The sequence below is a fragment of the Leptinotarsa decemlineata genome, unplaced genomic scaffold (assembly GCF_025532065.1).
Source record: "Leptinotarsa decemlineata unplaced genomic scaffold, Ldec_3_MD MMD2_tig00002082_RagTag_RagTag, whole genome shotgun sequence".
Lineage (NCBI taxonomy): Eukaryota > Metazoa > Arthropoda > Insecta > Coleoptera > Chrysomelidae > Leptinotarsa > Leptinotarsa decemlineata.
The window spans coordinates 5,080,287-5,097,756 of NW_027412573.1; the positions used below are offsets into that span (position 1 = coordinate 5,080,287).

The following is a 17,470-nucleotide window of genomic DNA, read 5'->3' on the forward strand; positions in this document are numbered from 1 at the left end:
TGACCATTTTTATAACAAATACATTTTTTTCAAAAAACCATGACATTCATAGGATTCAACTTTTTTTAAACCAGAAAAAGCGTTCAGAATAGGAGGATTGGAAATAGTGAGAAGTCCATTTCAGTTAATTTTTCATTTCCTGTTGAAAATATATTCGTTAAAGAAATTTTTCCTTAAGCCAAAAAGTTAGAAATATTTCAAAAAAGGAATGATAGTGTAACCATATATCTCATCGCTCACAATACTTCATTGAGGGGCTTGATGGTCAATTCGTGGACCTGAAAATAAAAGAACAGTAACATTGGAAAATTATGTGTGTACGCAAAGTAACATGCCAAATAACAGTTTCGAATTGTTCACAAAGAAGGGCATAGTGGATTTTGCGAAACAATTTTCGTCGCGACAAAATTTCACTAAAAATATGTTGACTTGAGGAACATACATTTTTGCAAGACTTCTCCATTGAATGATTTTAATTTCATGAATTTTCATATCATATCGTACCATTTTGTTTCATTAATTTCAAAACACAAGATCCAACCACAACTTCTTTCGTGAACACTGAAAAATTATGAACAGTAATGAAAAGTTTATAGAATTAAATTGAAGAGGGTATATTTTTAGGGAAGGATAATTTTTGGGAAAGAACGATTTTGGCTTTCTACCCTACAAATTTTCCATTTCACGATAAAGAGTGATAGTATTAAAGATTTGGACAGTTCAATTTGCTGCATAATGTCTGATAAAATTTTCTGTTCAGTTGCTAGTTTACAAGATAGAGCGCAAAACTTTTTCCAAGATGGCAGCAAGGGGACATAGGTTGCGACCCCACAAAATTGAACTTGAGCTTCTGTATCTGTAGAGTAGGGAGGGTGAGTGTAGATCCACAGCACTTAGGCCACATGTGACCCATTGTACATCCTCCCGAGGAGTCTATCCTGTCCTTTCCAGGAAGGTGACCAAGTCACTAGGAGACATCTCCCGTATATCACCAGGTGAAGGCTAAGACTCGCGGAATACATACTCTCTTTGGCAACCTTGAGGTGTCTCACGGCGGTCTTCGAGAAGATTTTGGAAGGTGCGGTGGTCGGTAGCCAGGCGGTTCGACGTGGGTGCTTTATTCACTCACTCGAATTGACTGCCGTGTTGGTCGGTGGTTCAAACCCTAGTCTGAACGATCGATTTTCATTTGCTATCGTCCAACCCGTGTTAGGATTCACACGTTAAAAGGAGAGGCCTCGTTACTTCTGAGGGTTATCGTTCGTAGGGGCGAAACAGCTGATTAACGGAAAAACAGATTTTTACCAGATTTTTTTTTCTGTCGTTGCGCGGCTTCTTCATGCTTCTTGGGGTTCCCTCGATGGAAGTGCTCAAGTAAGGGCGCTTTTCTGCAGGGGCAGCCGATTTCTTGCCTTCATTGAAGGCGGAGCTCTTGGAAGTGCCCTTGCTGTTGGAGGCGGAGTGGGGAAAGAGAAGGGTGCACTTATAGTTGCTGCCACTCCTGCCTCTATCGCTCTCCTTCTCCTTTTGGCCTTAATATTATATCACGAGGTGATCTGCCATGTCCAGCCTCATTGCGAGGGGCAGATGGAGGTGGACATTTCTGTTCATCCCCAGCCACCGCCATAGAATGAGGTGAACATTTTTGTACAGCCTTGGGATTAGTTTTTGTTTTTTCTGTGTTTGTTTTTGTATTTGTTTCATTCATATGTGTTTCCACGAGTAGCGGGAAATATCATGATAATCTACTCTTAAGTTTGTGAGTTATCGTGCTGAAAGTGACACTCCTTTTGTTATTTTCAAAACAATGGATCAAAAAAAATTTCGTGTTTCAATTTCACACTGCTTCTTAATGATAAAAAAAACCATTCAGGCAAAGCAATGGTTCGAAAAGGACTTGGAAATAACAATTGAACGTTGGTTTGCTTTAACGTGGTCGTAGAGACATCGATAATGCAGACCGCAGTGGACGTCCAAATGGGGCAGGTACACCAGAAAAAAATCCACAGAATCGTTTCGAATGATCGAAAAGTGGAGTTGCATGAGTTAGCTGACATTGTAATGATATCAAAAGAACGTGTTGGCTTCATATCGCATGAGAATTTGAGTGTGAGGAAGCTCTGTTCAAAGTGGGTGTCGCGCTAGCTCACTGTTGACCAAAACCAAAAAAGTCTTGGTGATTATGAGCAGTGTTTAGCCATGTTCAAACATGACAAAACGAAATTTCTGCGTCGATATGTGACAATGGATGGATGGATCCTTCACTTCACTCCGGAATTAAACCGATCTTCAAGTGAAAGAACAATTAATAACGATTTATCGGTTTTAAAAATTAAACTTTGCCTTTTGTTCCCAACTCATTCATATTTTTGTCCATACTCTTCTTCAACTGTTGAACCTTGTTAGTTGTAAATAATAAATACATCCATTATTATTATTATTATTATGTGAGTGTAGAGCATCTGGTGAAGCCCTTCCAAAGCGCTAGAAAGCACAACAATCGGCTGGAACAGATAAATCGTTCAACAAAAGTGGTATTGAAGTGTTAGAGTGGCGCTGAAATTATTTTGAAAAAAAAAACATTTTTCTTCCTTAGGCCCGGGAATTTTCAGACTATGTGTTATATGTACCTGTACATGAGGCGGCGTTGATAAAACATACACGATGGCATCGGCGATATCCTCCGGTTGCAACATATGTTTGCCGATTAAATCGTTGAATGCTTGGCTATTTCTCGTTTTTTCATCAAAAATGGGAGTGTCTACAGCTCCAGGACTGATACTCTGAAAAAACAAACAGATAGAAATTGTTTCTCAGAACTAAAATTCCAATAGAGTGATAGTGTGTAGTGTGTAGCCACGTGATTACTCTGATCAGGTCCATACTCTGTTGAGGCGGAGTTAATTTCTCATACAATTTGTTTATGAAGGTAGCCCGTTATGAATCCCCATGTGTTTTCCCAGTTTGTGTTTCTTATCAACGCTGTTACTGATCTGGACCCCTACCAGAGAGATACACCTACATTCATCAACAAGTAAGGGACCTCCACATATTCATGAATTTAAATTCCACTTGATCATTTGTAGCTCAAGTCCTGATTGACTCACTCTCAACTCTTCTAATTTTCATAAGTTATGTGAAGAATACATACAAAAGAGTATGTAATTCTGATGTTGGTGTGATTTCCATTGCTCATATCCTTTCCGAGCGAGCCAGTCTGTTCACCTTGCCTGATTCATTAATAGCAGTCGTTTGTTTTGTCTTTGGCTACCAAACCAAAGAAGTATGTGTTTTTATGAATTCGGCCACCATTGAGTATAGTTGCTTAATCTTCCATATCTTTCTGGCCTGAGGAATTGATTTGGTTCCTTTTTTACCGAAGTACGTACGTCAAGCAATACGATCTTGACGTAGGAGAGTGAGGGATAGGGCAACCCAAACTATACCCAGAAGAATGGAACAAACATCCAGCAAGGGATCTACACAAACTACTATGGAGATTGTTGGAAGTAGCAGCAAAAAAGTGAAAGATGGCAATACACTGTTAAGGACTGATAATCAGAAAAACCGTTCAAAGATACTAGGGTCAGCGGCGTTCAAATCTGTGAGAACCATGATGACTTTCGTCTGACACTAATGAAAAAAAGAACGTCAACACGAACGTAGGCTAGTTGGTTCATAACCAGCTCAGGTTTGTCGAAATTCGCAGATTTTGTTAATATATCTCGGTCGAAAGAGAAATGAAAATTTCTGTTTTTTATCACTTTTATTTGTAACTAACGTTACTGCAGTTTCGTCCTATATGGACATTTTCAAACTTGAACAATAAACTGAGTTTATTGTTTAAGTTTGAAAATGTCCATATAGGACTGAATTTATTGTTTAAGTTTGAAAATGTCCATATTGAACAATAAACTGAGTTTATTGTTTAAGTTTGAAAATGCCCATATAGGACTGAGTTGATTGTTTAAGTTTGAAAATGTCAATATAGGACTGAGTTTATTGTTTAAGTTTGAAAATGTCCATATAGGACTGAGTTTATCGTTTAAGTTTGAAAATGTCCATATTGAACAATAAACTGAGTTCATTGTTTAAGTTTGAAAATGTCCATATAGGACTGAGTTTATTGTTTGAGTTTGAAAATGTCCATATAGGACTGAGTTTATTGTTTGAGTTTGAAAATGTCCATATTGAACAATAAACTGAGTTTATTGTTTGAGTTTGAAAATGTCCATATAGGACTGAGTTTATTGTTTAAGTTTGAAAATGTCCATATAGGACTGAGTTTATTGTTTAAGTTCGAAAATGTCCATATTGAACAATAAACTGAGTTTATTGTTTGAGTTTGAAAATGTCCATATAGGACTGAGTTTATTGTTTAAGTTTGAAAATGTCCATATAGGACTGAGTTTATTGTTTAGGTTTGAAAATGTCCATATTGAACAATAAACTGAGTTTATTGCTCAAGTTTGAAAATGTCCATATAGAACTGATTTTATTGTTTAAGTTTGAAAATGTCCATATAGGACTCAGTTTATTGTTTAAGTTTGAAAATGTCCATAAAGGACGAAACTGCAGTAACGTTAGTTACAAAGTGGTAAAAAACATAGAAATATTCATTTCTCTCTTCATCATGATCTCCTACCACATAGTAACGGCTACATCCATCAATTAATATCTCGGTCAATCGTAGTCGAACTTATTTGCTCAAAATCTTCTGACCAATATCAGTATGAATAGTTACTTCATCGAATAAAATGAAATTTTGAAGCGATTTAACTATGTAAGAAATAAAAAAAATAAGGAGTACAGTTGAAATAATGTATAATAATTCAACTTATTTAACATAATTGACATTATTTTTCATTCTTTGTTCTTTGTAGGTATATTGAATTAGCGAAATTTTGAAATACAATTTTGAGTCTAAATGTATTTTTATTTCAGATAAGATGAAATCTTAACATTTGTAGGGTTTTCATTTGGAAATATTCAATCTCACTTTTCAACACCCTGTATTGATAATGTGAATGTCATCGATGATTTTCATTGAAGTCACTACTTTTGAAGAAATCGAGGATAATTACTAGAATGAGGTTTTTATAATAGAAAACGGATGATAAATTATCAATTCATTGACCCGTCACTTAATGAGAGATAATAACTTTATTCATTATGATGAAACAAGGTTCACGCAATTAACTTTACGAGAGATGCGTCTGTAGTGAAATTATTAGTGAGAAAATCGTTTCATTATGACGAAAAGTGTTATTAAATTAATTGAAATTCCAAAACCTGAAAACGCGAAAACACTATAAACACAAAACCTATTTAGAAGTAGAATATGACACAAAAAATATGCCACTAATTATCTATGAATACAGTGCATACCATTTAAAACGAGCCATCCTGAATAACTTTTTGTACAATGGTTTGCAGGAAAAATAAAAAACCACTTCAACAATAGTATACAGGGGGACACATTTTGACATATTCACATTTGATCTAACTATCCCTATCGTACCCCCAGAGCATGGGGGTACGATAGGGATAGTTAGATCAAATGTGAATATGAATGAATCAATTGTTTCGCGTTATCAGATATTTCATGATGAACAGATTTCAACAAAGCAGAATACATTATGGCCTGAAGCTCATAGTTTGGCAGCTGAAAATCATTTCAGTTGAAACCGGGTCACCCTGGATGAACTTCTGTACAATCTTTTACCTTAGTTTCATTGGTATTTTTGTGAAGTATACTTCAAAGAAGCCTCATTCTGCCTAGTTAATTTTGAACTCGAAATTTTTTTTATTTTTTATCTGTCTCATTCTACAATAACGATTACCTACCAGGTGGAGTTACAATTTTTCACATATAGTCGGTGGGCATACTACTCCCCTGGCTAATACCACAAAGGGCGTTGGATTATATCCGACAGATTTCAGTGCAGGATTCCTCACAGAAGTTATTCCTGCATATCGACCCATCTGCCCACACAGGCAGATGTTGTTTGTTGTATGCTTCAACTTAGTTCAAGGATTGATACTCTGAAGGAATTTGATTTTCAATTATCGGAAATCATCGACTTTATGTTGATGATATGCACTACCTTGCACTGACGAGTGGCCAAACAGCCCGAAACCGGTCTGCAAGTGTGTTCCAATAATTGAAAATCTATTGCAGCAGTTGTATCGCCAATAGCATATGCAGGAATAACTTCAGTGAACAATTCTGCACTGACACCTGTCGGATATAATTCAACGCCCTTCGTGGTATTAACCAGGGGAGTAGTTGTTTTCTGATAGGTGTCAGTCCATTGACTTACTGTGTAGGGAGTTGAGACTGGCCTGAACGAATTGTTCTTTTGGATAATTTGAAGTTACAATTGGTGTTTCTGTATTTGTGAATTCTTGAGAAGCAATGGTTTATACGCTCCGAGACCGGATTGAACTATTGAGTTTGCACTACCAGAATGAAAATACTCGTTTGTTTGAAGGTGGTTCCGATCATTAGCTCCAGAGATTCAGCCACTCAGAACTTGTCGAGATTTTTACTACCAATAATTAAACCACTGCAAGGTGAAACATCATCTTTTGTGAAAAATTCAGGCATTTCGTTGAACTACTAGGGGAAATCGAAGTCGAAGAGCAGGATCAACTGATAAGTTTCGATGTGGAAAGCCTCTCTACCAACGTTCCTGTCGAAGAAGCTCTTCAAATCATACAGAAGGAGCTATACGAAGATGGAGACCTAAAAGATAGAACAAACTCACCGATAGACGTAATCATGGAATTACTAGGATGCTGTGTACGAAACTGCTACTTCCAACTGAGGGACGAATTCCTTACGTAAGATGAGTAACTGCCAACGGGGTTGGCCCTTTCACCTGTTATAGCGAATTTATATATAGAGTGGTTTGAAACTTTGGCCTTTGGAGAAGCCCCGAGTCTGGTTGAGATACGTAGACGACACCTTCGTAATATGGAACCATGGGAATGCAGAACTAGACACTTTCCTGAAGCACATCAACAACATAAGGCCTTCCATTAGTTTCACAATGGAGAAGAAAATCCACAACGAATTACCTTTCTTAGACGTATTGGTGAAGAGGAGGACAGAATCTGAACCAGAAATCCAACCACCATCAATCGACTAAGAGAGGAATCATCAAGACTCTACTGGACCGTGCTTTTGGGCTCTGTAATACAAAGGAAGATCTCGAAAATGAACTAAGCATCATCAAAAATGACCTTCAACAAAATGGTTACTGCAAAGTGTTGATGGAACAGGTCATAGCTGGAAGACAGCCAGAACTCCACAAGGAAGAGAAGCCGCCACAAGTAGTACTTGTACTTCCCTACATCAGAGGATTATCGGAAAGGATGAGACGAATTGGGTCCAAGTATAACATCAGGACCTGCTTCAGATCTGGGAACAGCATCCGTAGCAGACTCACGAAAACCAGGCTACCAAACGCAGACTGCGATTCCAAGAATTGCATTTACCGGATACCCTGCGAGTGCTGAGAATCATACATCGGTGAAACTAAGAGCCATTGAATGTTCGCATTGCTGAGCACAAGAAACACACACAGCAAGGAGAAACCATCAAATCCGGAATAGCAGAGCATGTTTGGACTCATCAATACAACATCAAGTGGACTCAAGTTGAAATCATCCACAAAGAGGAACACTGGTTTAGGAGAAAATTCAAAGAAGCCGCATATATGTTGTCCAACAACGCATTTAGTCAAGCTAGCATAGAGATACGTAACATATGGAAACCTCTAATCAAGCGAAAAACGACCAACTCCCGCCAAACGGTCATCTCCCACCAAAACCAATGAAGCGGAAAGAGGGAAGAGGGGGTAGGTGAAAGCACTCGAATGACCTATGAATAGTCAGATCCCGGAGGAATGAGTCCAGTTATCACCCGAAGACGATTGTGAATACTAACAATCGAAACGTTGTGACATAACTTGTTTTGAAATCTTTAAATTTTTATTTTTGAATTTTTTTGTTAATGATATTTTTAATTTCTTTCAATTTCAATTTTTATTTGTTTGGTTGTTGTTGTATGTTATTTCTTTGTAATTTCAGTTTTTTGTTCAATTAAATTGTTATTTTCGGTTAATCTTTTTGATTTTTTGATTTTTTTTCAGGGTTATCAAATCAATTTATATTATATTAGACATGGAAGTCCGAACTGAGGAAATACTCGTAGTGTTAGAACTGCTCGGTATGTTCAATTATTATCATCCAGGAAGGAATGTACGACACAAATATGTTTCAGTATCATCGAATAAATTTATGGAAAGTGAATCTGTTAACAATAAAAAGCATAATCGTTCAGTAGTTGTCAACGATGAAGCTATTTGTACTGCAGTTTTAGGGCACGTTGGAGTAATGGAAAATTCGCAATCTCCCACTAAGTTATCTTGAGAATCAGGAATCAGTCGTATAAAAGTTTTCAATATCCTCCATAACTACAAATTTCATCCATATTAGATTAGACTAGTTCATGAATTGAACGAAGATGATTGCGATAGACGTATCGAGTTTTGTGAAAGTCTCACTGAACGGATCGACTTGCATCAGAATTTCGTGTATATAATTCGTTTTTTGGATGAATGTACGTTTAGTTTGAATGGAAAGATGAATCGGAAAAATTTTCGATATTGGAGTGATACGAATCCTCATTTATACCGTCAAGTTCATACCCAACGATCTCAAAAACTGAATGTTTGGGCAGGAATGTTAGGTAACCACATCATAGGATCTTTTTTATCGATGATAATTTGAATAATGATGAATATTTGGATATGTCGGAGAATCGAATAATACCATCCAACAATAGGGCAATTGAGTAGGATATATATTCGAAAACGAAATAGTTTTTTAACAGAATGGTGCACCTCTTCATTATGCAGCTCCAGTGCGACAATTTTTGAATGATCATTTTCCTGGTCGCTGGATTGGCAGAAGAGGTCCTACAGAATGGCCACCAAGGTGTCCGGATCTCACTCCTGTAGATTTCTATATGGTGAAAACGTTTTCCAACATTCACTATAGAATATTGTTTTCTTCTCATTGTCCAGTCATCAGATTTTGATTCAAGAATCAATAAAAAATCTCTTCTTCTGATTTATAGCTTCCATATTCGTCTCTAGTACGAATATTTCAAAATGTGGCCTTCTGTGTAATTGTTGATCTGTTCTTTTATTTTTCCTGCAAATCAAAAGTTATTCGGGGTGGCTCGTTTTCAACTCAAATAATTTGTAGCTCCCAAACCATAAGCTCAAGACCATATGTTTTATACTTTGTTGAAATCTGCTCATCAGCATCGGATAATGTGAAACAATATAGTAATAATAATATTGAAAAAAATAGTGACATGCACTGGGGGTGCGATAGGGTAAGTAACATCAAATGTAAATATGTCAAAATGTGTCCCCCTTTATGCTATTGTTGACGTATTTTTTTATTTTTCCTTAAAGTCATTGTACCAAAAGTTATTCAAGGTGGCTCGTTTTGAATGGAATACACTGTATAGTGATATAGAGACTGTTCCATTCGTAATAACCACCTACCTCTGAAATGACTGAAAAATGTCATCATCTTCGAGATATTTCAGACCCTGTTTGTCATCGATATTGGTATAACATCAAATTTTCAGTACTCATAGAATTTTTATAAATCAATATGGATACCTTTTCTCACAAGAACCGATACAAAACTCAAGCCTCAGTTATCCAACTGCTCTGATCAATGGCCTGACTAAGAAGAGTTCAGCTTAGTACCACTGATAAGGTATATGATCGATCGAACTAGCGCTATTTGCCGTAAGATCAATTTTATCATATACCGTCCTTGCCATGTTTCCATCACCTGTCCTTTAAATAAATCAAGCTGAACATGGAATTCTCTCATAATCCTCCCATTTCTTACTCTACTCTTCACTGCATGTGCTCTGTAAATGCGAAGAGATAGCAAGGCTGAGACACGCAAGATGCGTGGAAGAGAAATCAGAGGGTGCCAGTTATATGAAGGGGTCAGTGTCAAGGCTATGGAGTCTCATCAAAGACATCAAGCTAGACAATGACCTCTAACAACCAAGGAGCATCACAATAGATCTGAAAAGTGGAACAGGCCATGGGCTAGTTCCCCGAAAATCTGATCTAATCTACTCTAGTCTAATAATAATTCAAGAATAATATTTTGTAACTATCTTAGTTATCATTCAAAAATATCTTTATCATCAATGCCTTCTTACCGTTATCCTTATTTTGGACTTGATTTGCTGCAGTTCCCGTCTAAGTGTTTCTGTCAAAGCGGTGACAGCAAATTTTGTAGCTGAATATATATCCATGTTAGGCAAATTTGCTACACTATGCCCCCCTATGCTGTTGATGTGAAAAACATGGCCCTCCGCATCGATTTTTCTCATCATTTTCGTTGCCTCTTGTGTCGCGATACACAATGCGAGGACGTTAACGTCAAGTGTTTTTTTCCAGTTTTCTGGATCTCCATCCAGTAGGGTTTGTCTGTAGTGAATTCCTGCGTTGTTAACCAATACTTGTACGGGACCAAGGTTTTCGATGATCCACTGGAAAGCTAGCTTTACTTCTTCTCCTTTGCTTATGTCTGCTTTGTAGCTGTAGAGTTTGCCTTTTTTATCAGATAGTTCCAATGCCATTTTATCTATTAAGTCACTTCTTCTTGCTATTCCAACTACCTAAAAAATAAATATTGTTGTGGTACGCAGTTGATCATTTGGTCATTGTCATGGACTATAAAATTCTCAATGCATCTATAATACCGTCATTTTTCTTAACAGGTATTCCTTTATTCAGTAGGTACTATGAAGTGGATATTCTATCCATGAAAATCATTCTACTAATCGATCATTTGAAAAAAAAGATGCTAATGATATGACTATGATATGGAAATATATGTTTGAATCTGAATCAACTGTATATACGACAAAATTCAGCAACAATCATGTTTGGGGATGAATACTGAACTAGACGCCTTCCTGAAACACATCAACAGCATAAAATTTTCCATCATTTTCACAATGGAAAAGTAAGTCCACAACGAATTGCCATTCTTAGACGTATTGGTGAAGAAGACCGACACTAAGAGGGAAACATTTGTATACTGAAAACCCACTCACACCATCAATCGACTGAAAGAGGTATCATCAAGGCTCTATTAGACCGTGCTTTCGGACTCGGTGATACGAAGAAAGGTTTCTAGAAGGAACTAGACATATCAAAAATGATTTTCAATGGAATGGCTACTTCAAAGTATCGGGTCCAAGAACAACATCAGAACCTGCTCCAGATTCGGAAACACTATCAGTAGCAGCCCCATGAAAACCAGGTCACCAAACGCGTGCAGCGATTCCAAGAATTGCATTTACTGGATACCTTGTGTATGCCTTCATCAGTGAAACTAAGAGTCCATTGGATGTTCGCATTGCCAAGCACAAGAAACACACACAACGAGGGGAAATCAGTAAATCAGGAATAGCAGAGCATGTTTGACCCATCAACATAACATCGAGTGGTGTCAAGCTGAGATCATACACAGGAAGGAAGATTGGTTTAGGAGGAAACCATCATACCTGTTACTTCCTGGTGTAGATGAGGGCAATTTCAAGGACTACAGAAACCACCGGAAGCTCATTAACTGTATAAAACTCTTTTGGTTTTCAGGCTCTGGAGTTTCAAAAAGCAGACTTGCTAACTGAGACATCTGAATAATTTAGAAAACCCGAACTTTTGCTTGGATTCTGTAAAAGAACCTGTAGGTTAATGGACCGACAGGTGTCAGTGCAGGCTTCTTCACAGTAGCATTCCTGCATATGATGTTGGTGATACAACTGCCGAAATAGATTTCCAACGGTTTAGGCTCATTTGGCCTCTCGGCGTGCAAAGTAGTGTCCATCATCTATATGGATCCGATGATTTCCCATGATTAAAAATTGAATTTCTTCCAAAGTATCATTTCTCATACTAGGCTGAAGCGTACGACAAACAACATATTCGCCATCGCTCCATCTACCCATTAACGAGGTACTAACCAACCGTATATCCAAATCGCCCAAATTCTCGTATAACGAAAAAAATCTTCGCATATAATATGGGGCGTACTTGGAGACTGGCTGTAAATCAAATTAACTGAATGAAGATTTCGTTCAGGCCAATCTCAACTCACCTACACTGTAGGTTAATGGACTGACACCTATTAGAAATCAACCACTCGCGTGGCTAATACCGCGCAGGGTGTTGGATTATTTCCGACAGATTTCAGTGCAGGATTCTTCACTGAAGTTATATGCATATGCTGTTGGCGATACAACTGCCGTAATAGATTTTCGATTATTAGAACACACATGCAGACCGGTTTCTGGCGTTTGGCCACTCCTTCTTTGAATTCCTTTGATAGGGATTCGATTTTCAATTATGCGAAATCATCGACTTAATTTTGATGATGGACACCACCCTGCACTGACGAGAGACCGAATGTCCCGAAACCGGTCTGCTGCTGCTGATTTTACATCGCGGTCATTGAATATTTACAGTGGTCCATTGCATGTAGATGTTGTGAAAAAGTGAAAACAGAGCATATTCTTCTTTACATATTCCTAATTATATGAGTAATCTAAAAATGATGAGCATAATATAACAGTTATAGCAGGGAGATTGTCCCAGCGACATCTGACATCGACATTTTTCGATACCGTGATATCGATGCCGTAATATCATGGATAATATCATATCATTTCACTCAGAGACTAGTACCTTGATACGAAAGGGATCCATTCTTCAATTTATATGTGAAACTATTCAAAATTCGACAGTATTGATATCGACAAAACAAACAAGAGACGGAATCTATGGGGTATATTCCATATATGTCATTTTCTAAAATTAAACAGTTATGACTATTTCTTATTCTGGGTTGTTTTTGTTGAAGACAGTACAGATACACACATATGACCGGCCTAGTATTACTGAGAAAATTAATGGTCTAACAGGAGTTAGATTATAGATGAAACGTTTTGGAATCTAGAATGATCTATTGGAGTTTCTTCTTCACTGGAATGAAGAATTGAATGTACCCCAAAAAAATCACCTGGAATGAAAATATCTGTTACTGGCAAATGTTGATCCAAGACGAGCAAGCATTGCTTTTCTTGTCTGAATACGACCTTCAATACTATTTTATACATAGATACTCACGAGTAAGCCTTCCTCAACCAATCTTCGTGCTATTCCTGCTCCTATTCCTGAACTAGCTCCAGTCACTACTGCAATTTTACCCCGCCATCTATCCATTGAAAGAACCATTTTTTGATGAAAGTTTTTATAGTCTTCCTAAAACTGATACAGTATCAGATTATGATTTTGTGAAAACATAATTTGGACATAGTACAATTTGACGGGGGTAACCTCCATGTTTGAACAAATTCAACCATGATGGGATAGATTGTCATATAGATCAAAACAAACACTTCTGACCATGTAGCAATTTACAAACTTTTGATTGGTCGCGAAAAATTATTTCTTACGAGTGGTTATTCTTTTGCGACCACAGTCCACTAAATCCATATCTTTTGACGTATTTAATTGCCTTGGTGTTCCTTGTTCCTGGCGTTGTTCCTGACGCATGGATAGCTTCTCCAATATATGCATGAATGTCTGTCCCATATAATTCAATATCCAGCGTGGTATTAGCCGGGGAAGTAGTTGTTTTCCGGCAGGCATTTACCATAACCTACTGTGTAGGTAGTTGAGAGAGATGCATGTTTTGAGATTCCTTTTATTTCTTATATTTATTTCCTTTATATGTATATATCTTTCCTCAACACAGTCCTCAGACACGTTTTAATAAAAAATATGATTCACCCGGTAATCAGATCAAGGGAGGACTCATTTTTTTGGATCTTGTGAATCATGACGCATTATAAACAGGAATGAAACAGAAAACTGGTTAACAGATAACAGATAGGAATTCTGCTTATCGTGTGGCAACTTGAATGTATCGATATCTTGGTAACGGTAACAGATAAAATGCTTGTAGTATTCAGAAGTGCCATCATCGTTTTTAGAAATTCCGCCGATGAACTCGTACCAGTAGACTTTCCAACCTGTCTTAGTAGGTTTTTCTTCTTGTTGGAAGATTCCCCGCGTTCATCCTATTCCCAAAAAAGGCAAGTAAAAACTTCTGAATGAATATGAACCAGTCGCTTTGCTACCACTCATATAAAAAATCATGGAGAAAGCTGGTGTCCCCAAAGAATCCATACTGTGTCCAACCCTCTTTTTATTGTATACCAACGACTTCACCGGCAGCAGGAGGTTGCATATTTTAATGAAGGTCTAGAGATAATTCCGAATTGAATTAAAATGAACCAGGTTTGTTGGGAATTGCAATGGACACCCATATGACTTGGCACACTCATGTCTCTGGAATTGCGAAGGCTACTTCTCAAAAGCGTGAAAACTGTACACACTTCAGCCACTGTTGATGCTTTATAAAGCTCAGATGAGACCTTCTTTGGAGTATTGTTCTCATGAATGGAGCTCCGCCCCTAAGCATACCCTGAAGCTGCTGGATTCCATCCTGAAAAGAGCCTTCTGCCTGACTGGAGACATTTGCAACCTTGACAGTCTGAAACATCAAAGAAAGGTTGGAAATTTGTTCCCTCTTTCATAGATATTTTCACGGAAGGTATTCAAGTGACTTGGCACATTTGATTCCACCAAGAGCGGTTCATAGAAATACTCAACGGACTGTGGCTGCTCATCGTTTTAAGGTTCAACGCAGTACACCTCAAACTGCACTATTTGAGGACTCTTTCATTTGGAAAACTGCGTTTATGTGGAATAAGCGTTTTCCCAATTTTATGTAATCTCCAGCGATTCAAATTCAACGTGAATCGCTACTTTCGCACAGGCACCGCTTTCAGAACGCCCTAAGGATTTTCCTGTAGTGCTTGTGTTTCTCCTTTGAAAAAAAAGACGTAAAACCGGCGAAACAGAATTTGAAAAAGGTTTTAGAATATTAGAACTTATTACAAAAGTGAAAACTGATACATTTCTAGTACCATTGAAAATACTTGTATTTTTGCAAAACCACAACTACATAAACAGTGTCAATTGATATATCGATTGGTGGAATGACACATTATTTCTATTTTTGTTCAAGTTTCATTTCACCGCAATAAAAAACAATAATCACTAGCTCGGAAATAATTGTCCCTCTTTCTCTAAATGAACTGATACATTATGCGCAGGCTCGACAAATGTTTTGATCCTCATTTCAGAGAAACTATCAATATCCTTCACTGGACAGGTATAAAAACAAAAAATAATACTTACCTTTGTTGTTACGACTCTTCAACACTTTCTTGACAAACTCTTCACTTCGATTGAGAATTCTTAATCAACAAAATGCACTGGAAGTATAACCTGTTTCAAGTTCGAGTGAATCTGGAACCAGTTTTAATCGCGGGTCGATGGTCCAAGTAAACAGTATGAAATGTAACTGATTATTCATTTAAATTTGTGATTTACGATTGTTATTCAAGTAAATGCGCGATAAGAACTGCCTGTTAAACTTTCGAAGAAGAACAAACAAAACAGATATGCGAAAAACTATTTTTATCCACACACACACACCTTCACCTTGAATTCTCACACTGTTACAGGGTTATCCAAAAGTATGCTATACAGTTGAAAATTATTCAAACCAAAAATTTGTACTTGATTCATTTCTAAGGAAAACTTTTATATCAATTTTCAATTGAAGTCCGAACACTGGTGAAAAAACGTGAATTCATTCATAAAAACCCCGTTCTCAGTGAAAATTCACTGTTTGGGTACTTCGAGATGAAACGATTCTCAAAAAAATCCCTCATTAAGTAAGCGATCTTTCGTTTTATCTTATCCACTTGAGATATCGCAACTATTGATTCAGTGATAGAATCCAATTTATCAAGAATACCTTCTGAAATCTTGTCCGCACCGCCTAACCTCATTTTCTATAACACAGATATTTATGAATTAATTGAAACCTTGAACGGCATCAGAAATAAAAATACCGCTGGGTATGATGATATTTCGGTGAAAATACTTCTGAATCTACCAGGCAATGCTTTGGAAACTTTAGTCAATCTCATTAATGCCCCCTTCGAAACTGGCTCATTCCCTCCTTCTTTTAAGACTTCAATTGTTATTCCCCTACATAAAGGTGGTGATTTGCATAATCCCTCCAATCTGCGGCCTATTTCTCTAATTCCAACCTTAGCGTAAATTATTGAAAAATTAGTGAATAAACGATTGAATGATTTCTTAAATTTGCATGATATCATGATGTAATATTCTCGTTCCTTTATAAACTTTATCCAGAAATTAATGCTGCTGAAATAGCTGCCGCAATTTTCTGTGACCTTTCGAAGGCTTTTGATTGTGTTAATCATGAATTATTACTCAAAAAACTTCACCGGTATGGCTGCAGAGGGGTGAAGTACAATTGGTTTGAATCGTACCTATCAGGCCGAATTCAAATGGTTAGAACATCGAAACTCTCAGAAAGCAGGGCTGCCCCATATGGTGTGCCACAGGGTTCTGTGTTGGGTCCAATTCTGTTTTTGTTGTATATTGATGATTTGACTATGATAGATATAACTGGCAGCTTTACTCTATTCGCGGATGATACAACAATATTGTGGAAGAAAAAAAACCCAGCAGAGCTACATAAAAAGTATCATCTGATTTAGAAAAGGTGGAATATTGGTATGATGCTAATTTATTTTCCTTGAATATCTCCAAAACAAATATAATAACAGTTGAATGTCTGCTTAATGAACTGTCAATAGACAATGATATTTGGAAAATAAAATGAACACCAAATTTCTTGGTGTCCATATTGATAATAGGCTCAAATTTGATGAAAACGTCAGTAAAATCTTCTTCGGATGTTATACAGTCAGGGTAGTTTCTAACGAGTTGGGTTTTCACACAGCAAAAACAGTTTCCTACGCTTTAATTGAATCCCAAATAAAATATGGAATACCATTATGGGGAACATACAGTGCAACCCTTGTCTCTCTCGTATTGATATTACAGAAAAGGGTAGTAAGGTGTCTGTGTAAAGTCAAACCTAGGGAATTATGCAGAAATTATTTTGCGGCCAATAAGATTTTAACCGTCGTTGCACTGTTGATTCTTGAAACTGTATGTTTGGTGCACAAACTAAAAATGGAGTTTGACTTTGTTTTTTCTCCTTACACGTACTATTCAAGAAAGCAGTTAGAAATTTTCTGGCTGATAGACCCTATTATAGCTTGCAAGAGTATTTTAATGAATAATTTTAAAACGTGTATTCCATTTTATATTTATTTGTATTGTATTTGTACCTGTTTTAATCATTGCCAGTTTTTATCTATACACCATTAGTT

At 37.0% G+C, this 17,470-nt stretch overlaps 2 protein-coding genes across 4 annotated transcripts in view; both read right to left on the reverse strand.

The window, feature by feature from the left end:
- LOC111503168 (O-acyltransferase like protein) overlaps positions 1-17,470 on the reverse strand; it is a 112,432-nt gene that overhangs the window by 18,112 nt on the left and 76,850 nt on the right. The window lies entirely within an intron of this gene.
- Positions 119-15,648, reverse strand: LOC111503170 (farnesol dehydrogenase). 2 transcript variants are annotated; one of them, XM_023157406.2, is made up of 5 exons: positions 15,390-15,648; positions 13,248-13,382; positions 10,271-10,732; positions 2,631-2,783; positions 119-278 (listed from the first exon to the last, which is right to left on the reverse strand). In XM_023157406.2, exons 2-5 carry the CDS (start codon positions 13,353-13,355, stop codon positions 237-239), a joined length of 765 nt encoding a protein of 254 aa, XP_023013174.2. In that variant the 5' UTR covers positions 13,356-13,382; positions 15,390-15,648; the 3' UTR covers positions 119-236. The 2 variants fall into 2 exon arrangements, with proteins under 2 accessions (XP_023013174.2, XP_023013173.2); XM_023157405.2 differs by having other exon boundaries at positions 13,248-13,388; positions 15,390-15,646.

Coding starts and splice junctions, on each gene's coding strand:
- LOC111503170 (XM_023157406.2), bottom strand. CDS start 13,355: ATGGTTCTTTCAATGGATAGATGGCGGGGTAAAATTGCAGTAGTGACT. Junction 10,733..13,247: donor TGGTTGAGGAAGGCTTACTC/GTGAGTATCTAT, acceptor TTTATTTTTTAG/GTAGTTGGAATAGCAAGAAG. Junction 2,784..10,270: donor AGTCCAAAATAAGGATAACG/GTAAGAAGGCAT, acceptor TTGTTTTTTCAG/AGTATCAGTCCTGGAGCTGT.